The sequence below is a fragment of the Aptenodytes patagonicus genome, chromosome 6 (genome assembly GCF_965638725.1).
Source record: "Aptenodytes patagonicus chromosome 6, bAptPat1.pri.cur, whole genome shotgun sequence".
NCBI lineage: Eukaryota > Metazoa > Chordata > Aves > Sphenisciformes > Spheniscidae > Aptenodytes > Aptenodytes patagonicus.
In genome coordinates, this window is record NC_134954.1 from 53,957,543 (window position 1) to 53,973,502 (window position 15,960).

A 15,960-nucleotide genomic window follows, 5' to 3' on the forward strand; every position below is an offset into this window, starting at 1 on the left:
CTTCCGGGACTCTGCCAGTCAGACAGCATGAGGTGTGTATTAGGGACACTTACACAGACTTCAGCTCTATGACGCCTGATTCCCACTAGCCATGTCAATCTTTAATTTATAATTTGCCTAGTCCTAGCAAGGGCTTCCTGCACAGCGTGACACTTGGCTGCAACACTTCACAGAAATCACTCGAGACAGCGTGAACCTCCAGTTTCTGAGCTTCAGTCCCAGTTATAAACACACAGTGTTATTTTAAACACTTCAGGTTGAAAGCGTGGACTTTCCAAAACTTGACTACCATAGTAAGGATATAAAGGATGGGAAAATCTTGACCTTGCTGATTTTCAGATGTCTTAAGAGAAAAAGGATATTGGGCAGCTGCTTCTAGTTAAATGCGTGAAGACTAATGACCTCCTTCAAAATCATGCACTCTGGACAAGATTAATCTGTTCTTTGTTGACTATTCAGCAAGGCAAGCACATAGCAGTGATCTGGTAAAGTTTGTGTTTGAATAACAAAAAATTTCAAGTCAGCAGTTCCTTCTTTGCCATTTCAAATAATACAGAGTGAGGTTTAAATGCTGGAGTCACAGCTAAACACATAAGGCAGCTCACAGAATCACAGAATGGCTGAGGTTGGAAGGGACCTCTGGACGTCATCCTGTCCAACTGCCCTGCTCAACCTGGGTCACCTGTAGCAGGCTGCCCAGGATCATGTCCATACAGCTTTTGAGTATCTCCAAGGATGGAGACTCTACAACCTCTCTGGGCAACCTGTGCCAGTCCTCAGTCACCCTCACAGTGAAAAAGTGTTTCCTGATGTTCAGATGGCACCTCCTGTGTTTCAGTTCATACTCATTGCCTCTGGTCCTGGCCCTGGGCACCACTGAAAAGAGCCTGGCTCAGTCTTCTTCACACTCTCCCTTCATATATTTATATATATTGATAATATCTGTCCTGAGCTTTCTCTTCTCTACGCTAAACAGTCCCACCTGTCTCAGCCTTTCCTCATGTGAGAGGTGCTCCAATCCCTTAATCAATCTTAGTGACCCTTTGCTGGACTCTCTCTGGTAGCTTTGTACCTTCTGGTACTGGGTAGCCCAGAACTGGACATGGTACTCCAGGGGTGGCCTCAGCAGTGCTGAGTAGAGGGGAAGGATCACCTTCCTCAACCTGCTGGCAACACCTCTCCTATTGCAGCCTCAGGATACCATCAGCCTTCTTTGCTGCAAGGGCACATTGCTGGCTCATGTTCAACTTGATGTCCACCAGGACCCCCAGGTCCTTTTATGCAAAGCTGCTTTCCAGCTGGTCAGCCCCCAGCATATACTGGTGCAGGACTTTGCACTTCCCTTTGCTGAACTTCATGAGGTTCCTGTTGGCCCGTTTCTCCAGCCTGTTCAGGTTCCTTCCCTCTGGATGGCAGCACAACCCTCTGGCGTATCAGCTGCTCCTCACAGGTTGGAACACGAGCAAACTTGCTGAGGGTGCACTCTGCTACATCATCCAGATCATTAATGAAGATGTTGAATGGGACTGGACTCAGTATTGACCCCTGGGGTACACCGCTAGTTACTGGCCCCCAACTAGACTTCATACCACTGATCACCACCCTCTGGGTCTGGCTGCTCAGCTAGTTTTCAGTCCACCTCACTGTTTGCTCATCTAGCCCATACATTACCAGTTTCTCTCTCAGGATCTTCCGGGAGGCAGTGTTGAAAGCCTTACTGAAGTCAGGGTAGACTATATCCACTGCTCTCTCCTCATCTACCAAGCCAGACATTTCATCATAGAAGGTTATCAGGTTGGTCAAGTATGACTTCCCCTTTGCCTTCCCCTTTGTGAACCCAGTCATCACCTGACTGAGCCTTCCCTGAAGCAGTCATGTACTGCAGCCTCCAGTGGCAGAACTGCACTGGTGGAATTGGGTCCTCTCTCCATTTCTCAGTATAAAACAGAATGCAACAGGCAGATGAAATCCTATGAGCAGGAGTGCCACCATTTTTCCTATCTGAGATCATGCAAGTAGAAAAACTAGCTTACTTCATTTACAGAAATTCAGTGAATGGCCAAGTTAGCTTCAAGGAAGGAATGAGGAAAGGGAAGCAAAGCTGTTTAAGAAACAAATAATTGCTCCTTGAAAAAAAAACCCAAGCATTTTTAAACACACAATTTGTGTGTCTATCCATTTTCTCCTTTTGTCATGGTCCTTCACCAACTCATAGCGCAGTAGGGACCAGGCATTATCATGTTATCTTTGGAGTCATTAAATGCTAAATGAGACTTCTTCATTGTACTGTTAAGCAGAGCTGATGACACAGCTCCCTAAGGGCACCTTGGTCTTACCCTGTTTGCATTAACAAAACCCCAAAGAGAGAACATTACAGAGGATTTGAAAGGAGACTGTGGCAGAGAGGTTGATATTGGCATCTGTAAATCCTCTGCATGCTTAAATAAAGAACTTGGTGGTAATCTCTCTAAATAAAACTCTGCAAAGCGTAACATTTCTGGCATTCTTGGTGCTTCCCAAAACCAAAACTGTCACTATTATCTTCTGATGCAATGACAGACACCTCCTGCTCTCATAGGGATACAGAGATTTGGGTTAGTTCTGTTCATACAAGAGAAAGGAAGGATCCAGAACACAGAATAGTGAGGCCAACGCCTTCTCCCAGCCCTCCTCATATATAGGGCACAGGTTACAGAGAAACTTGAATGGGTTTCTACACTGAAGTACATCAGTGTATTTCCTAACTAGCCAGCTGCCTTCTGGACGTTGAAGACCCTAGTTAAAGAATTGAACATCTATGTCCTGTTTGTGTGCATGCACGTGTGTGTACCTAGAAGAGAATGTGCACATGCAAGCAGCTGCCTTTGTCTGGGAAGAGGTGAGATTACAGTAACACCTGTATAACTAGCTTATAGATATATGTATTACACAGCTTCCCAAGGACCCCCAATTCAAAGGAGGGTTGGAAAAGGAGTAGCCTGCAGTATTGCAATCTGCATGGCAATAACATCCTTATACTGATTTAAGCAGGCCAGACTTTCCTTATCTCACTGTGTTTTTCTTTAAGCTGAACATGTTCATAAAGCTAATGAGAAGATCCTAGCTTCGAGCTTAGCCTCTGGTCAGTCTTCGGTGACTAATATTTTATTTCTCCTCTAACTTCTTGCCAACACAGGCAATCAACTGCTAACCTGAAGCTATGTGGTCTCCAACCCACTTCTACCTTAAAACCAGCAGAAGCCCCATATGTTTCTTGTCTAGCACACAGTAAACACAATGGCAGTCTAGCAAATAGGCTATTTCAGCACCTGGTTATATCTGAAGCTCTCCTTGGTGCGTTGGGAAACAGAGTAATGTTAATGAATCATGTTCAATTATAACATAGTTATTTCCAAACTTGTTTGATGCTTAGCATTTGAGGAAAACGATATGCTTACTCACCATAAGGGATATATGCCAAGCCTACTGACAATGAAGACAATGGCAAATGTAAGGAACAGAAGGTCACTCAGTTTTTGACACTTGCAATAGTTTGCCATTTTGGCAGCCTGTAAAAGAAAGAAATATCTGTTTACTTCTGTGAGGACAACTGAGTTCTCTTGTATTGTGTAAGAAGAAGAAATCAAATTTTTATGAAATCTCTAACATTTTCATTGGGCCACCTCACAGTGACCTTGTAACTCCTCTCCACCAGGCAGGTGGAAAATGTCTTCTCAGAAAAAAACCCAGACTGCGTAAAACCAGAGTACATCTCTCATTTTGTCCTTTCCTATTCAATTTCCTTTTTGAAATCCTACAATTTCAGATTCAGAAAACTCTTCTAAACCTTTTATTGAACCCCACTGTGTTTATGCTGTCCTTGTCCCCAACCTCTTTACCTGTCTCTCACCTTTCCAGTATGCTCCACTTGCGTTTTCAGCATCCATCCATCTTCCACCTGCCCCATGCTCTCTGACCTTCTAGTGTTGCTATATACAAACTTCGTCTCAAATCCTCTATTGTGCCCCATATCCTATGTTCTCCTACAGCATCTCTTCTTCCTTTCTGACCTATACAGAGCAGCTTCTACCTCTAAGATTATATCCCTCCCCTTCAAAACTTTTTCCAAAGCTCTCTTCCCCTCTCTTTCCAACTTTTGCTTTCCAACTTATTGCTCTACACCTATTTTTACATGCTTCTCTCATTTGTCTTCATGCAGCCTTCTGACTCCTCCTCAGTAAAAGAGTCTACTAATTACTCTTCACTCAAACCACTCATTAAAACACTGATCTTCCCTGAAGTTTCTTTGCCCTCTTCTCCCTGAAGAGAACAGCATGTACAAGCAAGCTTGTTTTAAGATGTCTATGCTGCTTCCACAGCGTTCATGTGTGTAAGCAATTACTTATTTTAAAACATCTGCTTCAAGGCAGGGACAGTCCTTCTTTATGCTTTCTGTCAAATGTATCCAGAGAGTCACTGCACAATGAAGTATATGAAGAGCCTGATTTAGTGCCCACTTAAGTCAATAGGAACCCTTTCAAAACCCCCTCTGAGGGGCCTGTATCTAGCTCCCATAATGAGAAGATGCTTACTTGTGCAGACTTTCCAGAGGGCTAAGAGGGAGCAAAATTACCACAACTATGCATATAGAATACTATTCTGAATGCAGAATTCAAACCAGAGAATTGTCTAAAATGGTGAGAGACACTCTTGCATTCTGTCTGACTTTTTGGTACAAACACACTGAACCTGAAAGTGCTCAATGCTCATGTCAGACAATCTGGATGCCAAAACCAACCTGCACTTTTGGATGTTACATAACTTCTGCAATGTTTCCACTCAAAATCTGAACATAAAGGATATCCTCACTAACAGAAAACAAGTTAGGAAGCTCACAAAATATGACGAAAGCCACCAGTGCTGCAAAGAAAACAGCCCTTCTGAATCAGCCCTGTATTCTACAGTGGACACAAATGAGTTTCCTAGCAGTTTGTACTCACAGTCTGGTTTAAGGAAAAGAGAACACTTCGGTGCCAACATGCAAAGCAGAAGAGTTACTGACACCTTGATTTGCAGATGACTGAAAGTTCAGATAGGAATTTTGGATGTATTTCCATGGTGGCACTCTAAAAAAGCTGGTTTCATAGTATGTGAAGCTGTTATTGCTACAGCAACTTGTAGTAGTATCATGCCATTTCTCAAAAACAGTACAGCTGTTGGGTCATCAGTTCTCAAATAATATATCTACAAATGATATTGATAAGGAAGGACTACAAAAAAAGGGAAAGGGTATGTTGTTGGATGGAATTGGGCCACCTAAGACAATACAACACAATTTTCAACGCTTAAAAACCATGACTACAACTGAATAACACAGCTCTTCCAGATAGTCTTGCTAGTCTATTTAAATCCATTTATTTTACAGCGTGGCTATTTGCCTTGGTCTGAAGTGTCCATTCCCTGCTCTTTTAGAAAAGTGCGTTAGGAGATAGCTGTAACCTGAACAGAAAGGATTCAGGTTGAACTGTCAGCTGCGTGAGGCTCATATACCAGAAGCATACCAAATTGGCAACTACTCACACCCATATACTGGCATCAAAACTGTCACAGTGTTCATTAATTGAAGCTGAAAAGTCTCAAGGTCCCCAAATGGGTGGAATTTTAAGTGCTTCAGCAGGTTAGGTTACAGTGTTTCCAACCCACAAGCTGTACTGCAGTGCCATGATACCCAAGACCCCTCAAAACAACTTAGCTGAGATTCTGAAAGTTGCCTCTCAGTAGCCTACATTTCAGCTTAAGCTAATGTAATGGCTTCCTAGGCAAGCAAATGACTACGTTTGGTCTGTCCTGCCATGGCTAGGCTGCTTTGAGTATCCAAGATAACTTTCACTCAGACCTAAGAGAACAGCTATGTATTCCTGAAAATCCTGCTATGACTCTTCTGTACCTGCAGATGCCTTAAGACCTATGGAAAAAACTTGACCTCCAGTATTCCTACCAATATATACTACGTTCTGCAATAAGAATAGCAAAAATGTTGCATTCCAGCTTTCCACTAGACATGTTTCATTATGAAATGGTAGGTGGAAAGAGTCTAGTGGCCTCTGGAAATAGCTTTTCATTTTTACAAATATATAATATGTAAAACAGGTCAGGTGCACAACTGACCCATCATGGCAAGATAGTTTACCAGCTTCTTTTGCAGTCTGATAATTTTCTTTCTCTGTACTGACTTTCCCCTCAGTAATGCCAGCAGTGTGTAGGAGTCCATCTTCTCTCATACGGCACCAGGGCTATACCCAATTGCCCTAGCAGGAGAAAGTTTGTTGCCTGAGTCGTAATGGCCCTCTTAGTAAATGCTTCTCAGGAGTTGCAATTCCTTTCTTACACTTCAGACTGGCTTTAGTATTTCCAGTCAGAACAGACTGAACGAATTGATTAGAAAGACCACTAAAGTACGTGCCTCATGGGGAACTGTATTTGCTGAATGTTTGCAAATCACGTGAGAATATCAGCAATTTCTCTTTATCTTAGCCAGTGAATGAACAGAGGAATTCAGAAAAAATAAGTATCTCATTGTGTTCAAGGTAAGGTTTTAGCTAGCCTATTGCAGCTGCTCTCCAGTGGTTTTATAGTTCCACAGGCACTGGTCTGATCTGGAATGAACACTGTCAAGTACATCTGTCTGGTGGCGAGAAAAGAGGAATGAAGAAAGTTTGGGTGAACCCACAGCTAGCAGAATGGATCTACACACATTGCTAAAACAGAAAAATAAACTTGTAAAGATGTAATTATTTCTATCAGGAGAAATCCAGATTCTCTGTTGCTTTCTATCTCAGGCAGTCATGTGCCTTCTAGATAAAAAATATTAAAAAATAAAAACAGATTTACAGCGCTATCGAATCAGAATGGCAGGATTTTGGTTCTGCAATAGGTGACTCACACAGTGAGACTATATTCTTGCATTAACAGAATCCCTGCAACTACTTTAGTAAAAAATAATTTCAGACAAAATAGTTATTAACTTTGGTTTGATCCTGGAGGAGAGTTCACAGACAGCCCGATCCCAGCATCAACCACAGCGGTCTGAGAACTGATGCAGATACAGGATGACAACATCTCTAAATTGCCACTACGGAAGTTACAGACCATCTTGACTTAAAAGAATTTCAATCATCCTTCTTCTCCAAAGCCAACTGTTTAATACTGGCATCTGGATGCGGAGGCACAGGAGCCTGGAAAATCCTGGGGACCAGAGGTCAGCTCACTGCCTGTGCACAGAACAGCCACTAAGTAGTCCAGCACCCTCTGCCCAGCAAAGCACAGCAGAATCAAACCGTGACACCTTGATTCTTTCGGAGATAGGGTTCTTGCCCCACACATCACTTCAGAGGGGTCAAGAACCAGGAGCTTCCATCTCACAGAGTCATCACTTTCCAGATTTTGCAGCTTTGAGCTTTTGACTTTACCATGTTATAATTAAAACCTGTGTGTAACCTTCCCTGGCATGCAATGCATTACCAGTTTCTGCTCTGTACAAGCAACTTATCAAGGGATAAAACAGCCTAAAGTCACAACCATGCACTGCTACAAGTGTAATATATTTCAGCAAGGAAATACACTATATTAATCACTATTACCATCTTGAATTGGCCTCTTTGCTTAAGAAATACTTGTTTTGAATAACAAATAGATTCCACCTATTGACATGCTAGCTCTCAGAATAGTGAATACCATGTACAGACACTGATATACGTATTATCTCACCTCTAGGACAACATCAGCCGCATCATGGAGACATAAGGTCAAGGTTCCAACTCGTGTCAAATTGGTTACATATGAGAAGGTTATCAGGGTGACTGTTACAATGTGATGGGTAAACATGATGCCAAAATCCTAGAGCAGCAAGAAGCAGGGGGGGAAAAAAAAAAAAAAAAAAGAACCAAACAGTGAGATTCAGTACTCTTATACAAAAATGGATGGATGTTTTTAAAACCCAGCATTAAGGTTATGTTACATAAAGATCCTGCTACGTAAGTGCATTAAATACCCTGCTATATTATTTCACTTAGACTGAATAAAATGATTGTTGTACGTTAACAAAATGCAAAAAGATTATTGAAAGCTACGCAATATCTACATTTCTCAGTTCATAATAATTTAACCTAATGAAGTAAACATTTGCGGCTGAAGTTACTTTGAAAAGGCGTATGTACATACAAATAAAATTACACCATATTTCTGATACACCAAGCAACATATAATATGCAAAATAACACACCATTCACAAGACCTCAAATAGCTACAAAGGAACGGGAAACACATTTCCACTGCATTAGGAGTTATCGACAGTCACCTGCCAAGCACAACTGAGAGCTTTCACAGAGCTGAGAATCCCAGTTCCAGTTTTTTATTTGTTTGTTTTTAATGAAGCTGATTTGTCTTCACACTGTAACAGGGTCAGAAAAGTCTTCAAATGAGCCGGTGCAGCTCCTCCCACTCAGATCTGATCTGCTGCTCCCCAAATGATGCAGGTTAGCTGGTCTCCAGATCAGTAACTGAGTTATTTGGCCAGCAAATAACTGTTACTATTGAAAAATACCAGGAGCAGTGAAGATCCTGTAACATCACATTCCCAGATACATGCCAAGGGGCAGGCAAAGCAGAGAGAATGACCCATCTGCCTGGCCTAGACTCCCAGACTGATTACTGAGAAAATAGGACCCACAGAGGTGAGACTCTTCTCTGCAAGGCACCAAGTCAGTCAAAAAGAAGTCTTGCTGGAGTTTGCTGAACTACCCGCACAGCTTTGAGAAAGTGATATCAAAACCCCGAAGAAAAGATCACAGGCATGATTTGACTGGGGAGTTTCTCCATGCACCGGGTGCAAAGTTACTACCACAGCTCTCAGTGGATCTAGCAGCTCTCATGCAGGGCTGTCTGAAGGGAGAGATCCAGGCAGTTAGAAGCAGCAGCTCCTCTGGGCAGCCTGCTCGCCAAGCATCTTGGGAGGTGGTATTTGGCTTTCTGGCAGCTTTCATGGGCCAGTCCTGCTGAGCTGTGGTAGTCTTCAGCTAAGCTGCCCACAGTAGAGAAACCGAAACTGAGACCCTGCAGTCTTTAGAGAGGCAGCAACTGGTTTGCAAAGGGACTGAACGTACACGTGTCGGGCAGGAGTGCCCTATGGAAAGTGCTGGTCAGCTCCCACTAACACAGGGTCAACTCCAGAAAAGCAGCAGCTACAGCTGCCGACTGCTCTGTCTCTCCAATACTGGGAAGAGTAACTGCCCAGTGTCACCGTACCTCTCTTTGGGAATGCAGCACGCATGTAGCAGGCACCACTGCTTTCAAAGACGTGCAGTGCCACTGCCTCTCAGTACCAGCACTTGGCTTCACTGCAACGTACACCTGGACTCCGTGGAAAAACCTGCAGCTTGAGCAGTCTCACTAACTGAATAGGGACAGGACCTCCTCCCAGCCTATCGCTTTATATTTAATGCTATCAGGTGCTACAATGTTCTATTTCCTTCACATACTCATCAATGGGCATTGCCAGTATCTCCACCACAAAGCTGAAGGGGAGCAGGGGGGAAGGGAAAAAAAGACTAAAAGCAGAGAACCATATCCTAGTCAGGTATACACCCAACATTTCACAGCCAGGTTATTTGGTCCTCAGCAGTGTGGAGCACAATCAAATACATTCAGCAGGCATCTCAAGCCGTTGCTTTAAATCCATTTTCTTAAAGCAGACTGAACAAAAAGAGCATTAAGGCTGTTTCACTTTCTAAGAGTCTTAAGGGAAAGCAGGGGTATGGTATCTTAGTCATTTCAGTAACCACAAACCCACACGTGGGGACCATTTCACCATACCGTAATCAAAACGGCAAAGCACCTACCTTATTCCCTGAGATCAGAGGTAAGCTACTAGCATTGCCATATGGCCGTACTGCAGCCTAGCTCTTTACCTCCTTCAGCTGCAAATGCTATGGCACTGTTCTTCATTTTCCTTCTAATTGCAATTACGTTAGCTCATAGGAAGTCCAAATAGGGGAAGAAGCCAAGTGGAAAATTCTCGTCTGTTTTTATAGCTGACACATTCATGTTTTACAATTACAAGATTTCTAGTCCCTCTTGGAAACTCTTCAAGGCATTCCTGACAATACGGATTATTCCTAAGCAGCCCTAATGCTCTTGGGCAGTAGTCTTCTGCACTTCTGCATGAGTGTACTTATGGAAATGCTGTCCAGGGAACTCCTTCTCTGATAATGTTTCTTAAAAGAGACAGTTATCTGACTCTGCCAGCTCTGAAATGGAGATGCTGGACTGACGTACTGAAAATGGTTAGAAAAAAGTAGCAGTGATATAAATAAGACTACTTTTCTTATTCTGGTCCTTTCTTTCCTGTTTATGACATTTCTTTACGTCAGTAATTAATACTATGCTTTGAAGATGCTACCTGTTAGATTTTAATTAGACATAAGGGTAATGAACACATAGAAACTAATGGTACAAGTCCCCATAATGTCAAGTGGTACTTGTGTTCCCAGCTTACTGAAGCACTTTCACCCATACACAGCAGAAGAGCAGCTGTACAGGAATGGGCTTTTTCTTTTTTTAAATATATTTCAAACTGTATGTATATTTGTGCAAGATGCATTTATTTACAGCAGATTTGTAGCCTCCAGTTGTAACTGCTGAAAGATATCATGTGCCTGTGTCATGAAAATATGTGGCTAAGAATAGGAGAAAGAACCTACTTGTGACACCATCAGTGGGAAGAACGCAGGGCAGACAATGGAGAAACCCCATGGGTCTCAACTTGCAGACAAGCCCTCTGGAATCAAGGCTTCTGCTACACATGTTTGTTTAACATGACACACTCACTGACTAAACTGCCAAGTGGCTATGGCGCATTAGTGCCACTGAAGGGCAAAACATCATCTTTATTAGTCACTCCAGCTTCTGGAAATGGGCTTCAACAAGGAAGGGGAGTATCACCAGCTAAAGGTTTCAACCATTACAATTCTAGTAAAGGTCTGCAAAATGTACACAATCTAAATTCCTCTCCTCTGAAACAAAAGAAATCAGGTCTATGACTTTTTTTGCTGAGTTTGAAGAAGAGATCTAGGATCCAGATTCAGTGAAATATAGCATAAATTTTCTAGAATCAAAATGGAATATGCAAGAAAATTAGCGGCTACAGATTATTTTATTTTGGGAATGAGTGAACTGTCTTTTTTTTTAAAAAGTAAAACACAGAACCTCTAGGAAATGCCAAATGCTTGGAACAAAAAGGTGTGAATACACAGAAAGGTCTCCTAGATCTTCTACAAACCTGTTAAAAACCTGGCTGAGTAGAAATTTTATACATTCCCTTAAATACACAGGTCAAATGTTTTTCTATCAAACAATACTTCAGGTATCCAGAAAGCATGAAAATAAGCCTCACTGCTTTTAAAACTCATCAGGGGCTTGTGAGAGTAACAAAGTTCCCCGATCTAATTTTTTTTTCTCTGTGTTTTACAAAAGAGGAGTATGGGAAGCTGGACAGAGATGATAAAAACCCAAATCATATTAGGCTGCAGTCTTCGAAAGTGGAAACCCTTAAGGGTAGAACATCATTACAGCAACATAGTAGATATTAATGAAGCAAGCAACATGCCATTATAAAACCGTAAAAGTTAATCTACTCAGTTCACTGCCTTAATGCAATAGTAGGTATGTGCAACAGCCTAAATAGTTTGCTCACACCTCTTCAGCCAGGCAAAGATAATCTGGGGGAATTTAGAACACCTAAATAAAGATAAACAGGTATTTGAAAGTCAGCAAACCAATTGAAAGTCATTTTAAAGTAATGAATTTGCTATCAGAGAAGAATAAAATGGAGATGGAAAACAGCAAGTACATTTCTCTTGAGCTACAGTGAGTAAAAGACCAGTGCTGGAGTTAGGCCAGTGCCGAGTGCTGGTGCTTTCAGGGAAGACCTACTGCACCTGACCTTGAGAGAAACCCGGCTACATAAAAGCGGTTGGCTGAATTCCTGCAGTGCACGAGGCTGCCAGGGCACTTTTTATCATCCCAGACTACAACACAGCCACTGCTGAATTTAAAGTATCAAATAATAACCAAGACTTAGATAAAAGTATTCCTTCTCACTGTAACATGAAAACATCAACAGGTTTCTCAGGCTCAGAACTGTTAATCTGCTCTGTATAAGCTGCCATGAAGTACTACAATAGCGTCTGATATTAGCTGGCAAATTTCCTGCTTCTTCCGGTTAAACAGAGCCTTATTTCTTAGGGGCACCGTTTCACACATTGCATATTGGGTACATCAAGAGGTTTCCACATTGTTTAAACTAAACCTGCTCTTTAAAAGAGAACTATTATGGTGCTGCAAAAGCTGGTGTCTCTGTCAAGCTTTTACTACTTTTTCTCAACTACTGTAAGCTCCCAGTGCTAACATTTTTCAACTTGCGCCCACCCCTGGCCACAGAACAGTTTTACTGTGTGACACCAGTGCACGGCTGCATTTCTCCAGTCTGATCTTCCTAGTTACCAATTTTGCTTACATTACTAAAAGAACTGCCTCCACAGTCCAAACTGGTCAGTGATCTAATAGGTTATTTATAAATATGGCATCTCCACTGTCTCCTGCAAGGTGCTTACAGTGAAAGGCTTTTGACTTGCTATCATTGCACTGCAGATATTGTGCTCCTGCTCTCTGCTGGACACTGGATGTTCTCAGACACAGCAGACACATGGGACACTGCTTTGATCTGGTGCTCTGGCTTTAAGCACTGCAAATCTGCAGCAGGGGTGCTACTTAGCTGTTAGCGATCCACTTCCCCACCTCCATCTCCCTTTCTATTTCCACAGTAGGCTGCTGCAAAGTCTTCCTGGTAACAAGTACAAGTCATTTACATATAACTGAGAAACAGACTTGCAAAAGATTGTTTACTTGCACCTGTACTATGGACAGGATCAGGCTTTAGCTCTGTGCTCAGCTCACCAATGGGAATAAAATTTCCAAGTCATGAGGGAAAAAGCTATAGCATTTGCTCATGAGATGTATTAAATGAGAAAGGTGTTACTGACCCTCCCAGTGGTCCTTTTCAGAAGTGTACTTCAGCGCTGAACCTAGATGCTGTTCAGGTAGCCTCCAATTACTTTTCACATGAGCAAAGCAACTAGTCAGGAATCAATTAAATATTTTTTAAAGATGTACTGTACTGCAAAATTGCAGTACTGTTGCAATTGCAATGCTGTTACATTTTCCTCTCCCTCAAGAGGTACACAAAGAAAATAAAATGTAACCAATGGCACAGTGCAGAAGGCTGAATATGAATGTAGGGGGACTGATTAGACACAATATATTTCTGCATCAATAACCTGAACAATTCTGTAACATTGCTGCAGAGGTTTGGTTTTGGTTGATATATTGACAAATGGCTATTCAGTATTGCTGGCATCTGCAGCTTATGTATATTAGTCAATGTTACTCTTGATTTAAATTCATCTCCACTATCATACAGCTCTATTAAGCACCGTTTTTCTGCATCTCTGTTTTTTGAAACAGTGAAGTTGTACTCATTTCAAACTCATGATTAACAGAATGTTTAGCATCTACAGACAATGCAAGCAAGGGATTTACATGTATTAATCCTAAATTGGTTGTTTTGTTTACAATTTACCCTCCAATATGGATTTAAAATTTGTAGATGTTTTCTTGAGATTTCTACTTCTGAAAAAATTAGGAAATTCAAATAGAGGGGTGTTTTTCTATATATGTAGCTCTGACACAAGACTCGCAGGACCACGCTGTGGTTCCAAACAGCAGATACATTTATTCAGGACATACTGGATCCTTCATTTACTCTCAGAGTTATGCTCCTGCTAAAATTCTAGTAAACAGGGATTGTTCCATTAGCATAGCCTACAATCATTTAATTAAATGACAGTAGAAGGAGGCACATAAAAATATTATAAAATCCTTCCAAATGTTTTGAACAAATAATTTTGCAACATTAAAAAACCCTGCAAGGATAGCTCAATGGACTGTTATTAGAATGACTGTCGTGCTGCCTGTTCTGCTGTGGACTAGCACTTTCCTGGGAGGAGAGAACTTGGATGAAGGAATATGGAACAGGTTGCTACTGATATTGGAAAAATGTTTTTATCTGGCCAGAGTTTTTTCTTCTTGATTAATAGTCCTGTCCTGGTTTTGGCAGGGATAGAGTTAATTTCCTTTCTAATAGCTGGTACAGTGTTTTGGATTTAGGATGAGAACAAAGTTGATAACGCACCGATGTTTTAGTTGTTGCTAGGTAATGCTTACACTAGCCAAGGACTTTTTGGTTTCCCATGCTCTACTGACTGAGAAGGCTGGAGGTGCACAAGAAGCTGGGAGGGGGCACAGCCAAAGTGGCCAAAGGGACATTCCATACCATGTGACGTCATGCTCAGTACAGAAACTGGGGAAAGCTGGCCGGGGGGGGGGGCCGCTGCTCAGGGACTGGCTGGGCATCGGTTGGCGGGTGGTGAGCAATTGTACTGTGCATCACTTGTTTTGTGTATTATTACTATTATCATATTATTATTATTATTATCATTTTATTTCAATTATTAAACTGTTTTTTTATCTCAACCCATGAGTTTTTTTCTCACTTGTGCTCTTCCAATTCTCTCCCCCATCCCACCGGGTGGGGGGAGTGAGCGAGCGGCTGCGTGGTGCTTAGTTGCTGACTGAAGTTAAACCACGACAGTCCTTTTGGCGCCCAACGTAGGGCTCGAAGGGTTTGAGATAATAACAGATTAACCGGAGTGTATTAAAGAATTTATATCTGTTAATAGTTGTGGGTCACAATGTTGGTTTCTCTGTTCTCGATATTGATTTGTATAATCTGCATCATGCTCTTTTTCCTGCTGTACATGTTAAAGATTGGTGTTGGGTTTTGCAGTTTGCTGTGGTCTGCAGTGAATAGTAATGTCTCGCTTGTGAGGTTTGTTTTTAGAACATTGACCTTGACGTTAGTGTGGTATGTAAATTTCGCAATGAAGCCGTTACTGTACCACGGAGACCATTTCGTGGAGACAACTAGCAATTGCAGTAACTTTTCTGAGAGTTTTTTTACGGAGGAAATACAGAATGGCAGTGTCACTACCTTCTTTTATGATGTTTCCTCCTTCATTACAGTAATTTTTCAGTATTTTGAACATCCTTGGGCAGTTAAGATACTTCTATTAATACTTCTTGGGAATATTGTTTCGGTTTTGTCTAAAGTTGGTAAGCAATTTAAGAATATCATCCAGAGATCTGCCCCAAGGCTGAATTATTATGAGTGGCAGGGTGTGTGGGACAAGATGGGCAAGTACCTAGGCCAATGGGCACCCCCAGTGTTTCGGAACTTCATCCCTGAGCAAGTGCAGAATCCTGAAAAGTTAGTAGAGATTAAACCACAACAAGCCCCTTAATAGCAATGCTCACCTACTTGAAATTTCATAATCGTAAAGATTAAATGTTACATCACTTTTAAATATTAAATGTATCCCCATTTTTACCATCCCTTTGTAGAATAAATTGAAAGCCCTCATAGATCTTACCAAAGCGATACTGTGAATTTATGAGGCAGTCTTGCTCCGTCATTGATATTTCATCATTTAACTCTTAGAAGAAACAGTACACCTACTAGCTACTACGTGTTCAATTCCAATCAAGTGACTGTATGAGAGCAGAAGGTTTTTTGGGCTGATGCTATTTCCCCTTGAATATTTGATTACTCCAGGCTCTTCTTCCCATGTGCAGAAAAAACCCCCATCATAGTAACAAGAAACAGAGTAAGACAAGCACTTCAACACCAGTTTCTCAGTGACGGATATCTGCAAGAGGCGGTGACTAGAAAGAACTGTATTTCCAGGTCACTGCACAGGTAATACAGGTATTCCTCAAGTCAAGAAAGATATGTGCTTAAAGCTTTCAATG

The 15,960-nt window shown here is 41.7% G+C and overlaps 1 protein-coding gene across 3 annotated transcripts in view; it reads right to left on the minus strand.

The window, feature by feature from the left end:
* The window catches only part of CERS6 (ceramide synthase 6), a 136,217-nt gene that overhangs the window by 19,048 nt on the left and 101,209 nt on the right, over positions 1 to 15,960 (minus strand). For 2 of the 3 annotated variants that reach the window (XM_076342684.1, XM_076342683.1), the window contains exons 7-8: positions 7,747 to 7,875; positions 3,442 to 3,548 (exon numbers count right to left, since the gene is read on the minus strand). In XM_076342684.1, the coding sequence (XP_076198799.1) occupies positions 3,442 to 3,548; positions 7,747 to 7,875 (236 nt within the window). The remainder of the gene's footprint in view (positions 1 to 3,441; positions 3,549 to 7,746; positions 7,876 to 15,960) is intronic. The other variant, XM_076342685.1, reaches the window with a different exon arrangement.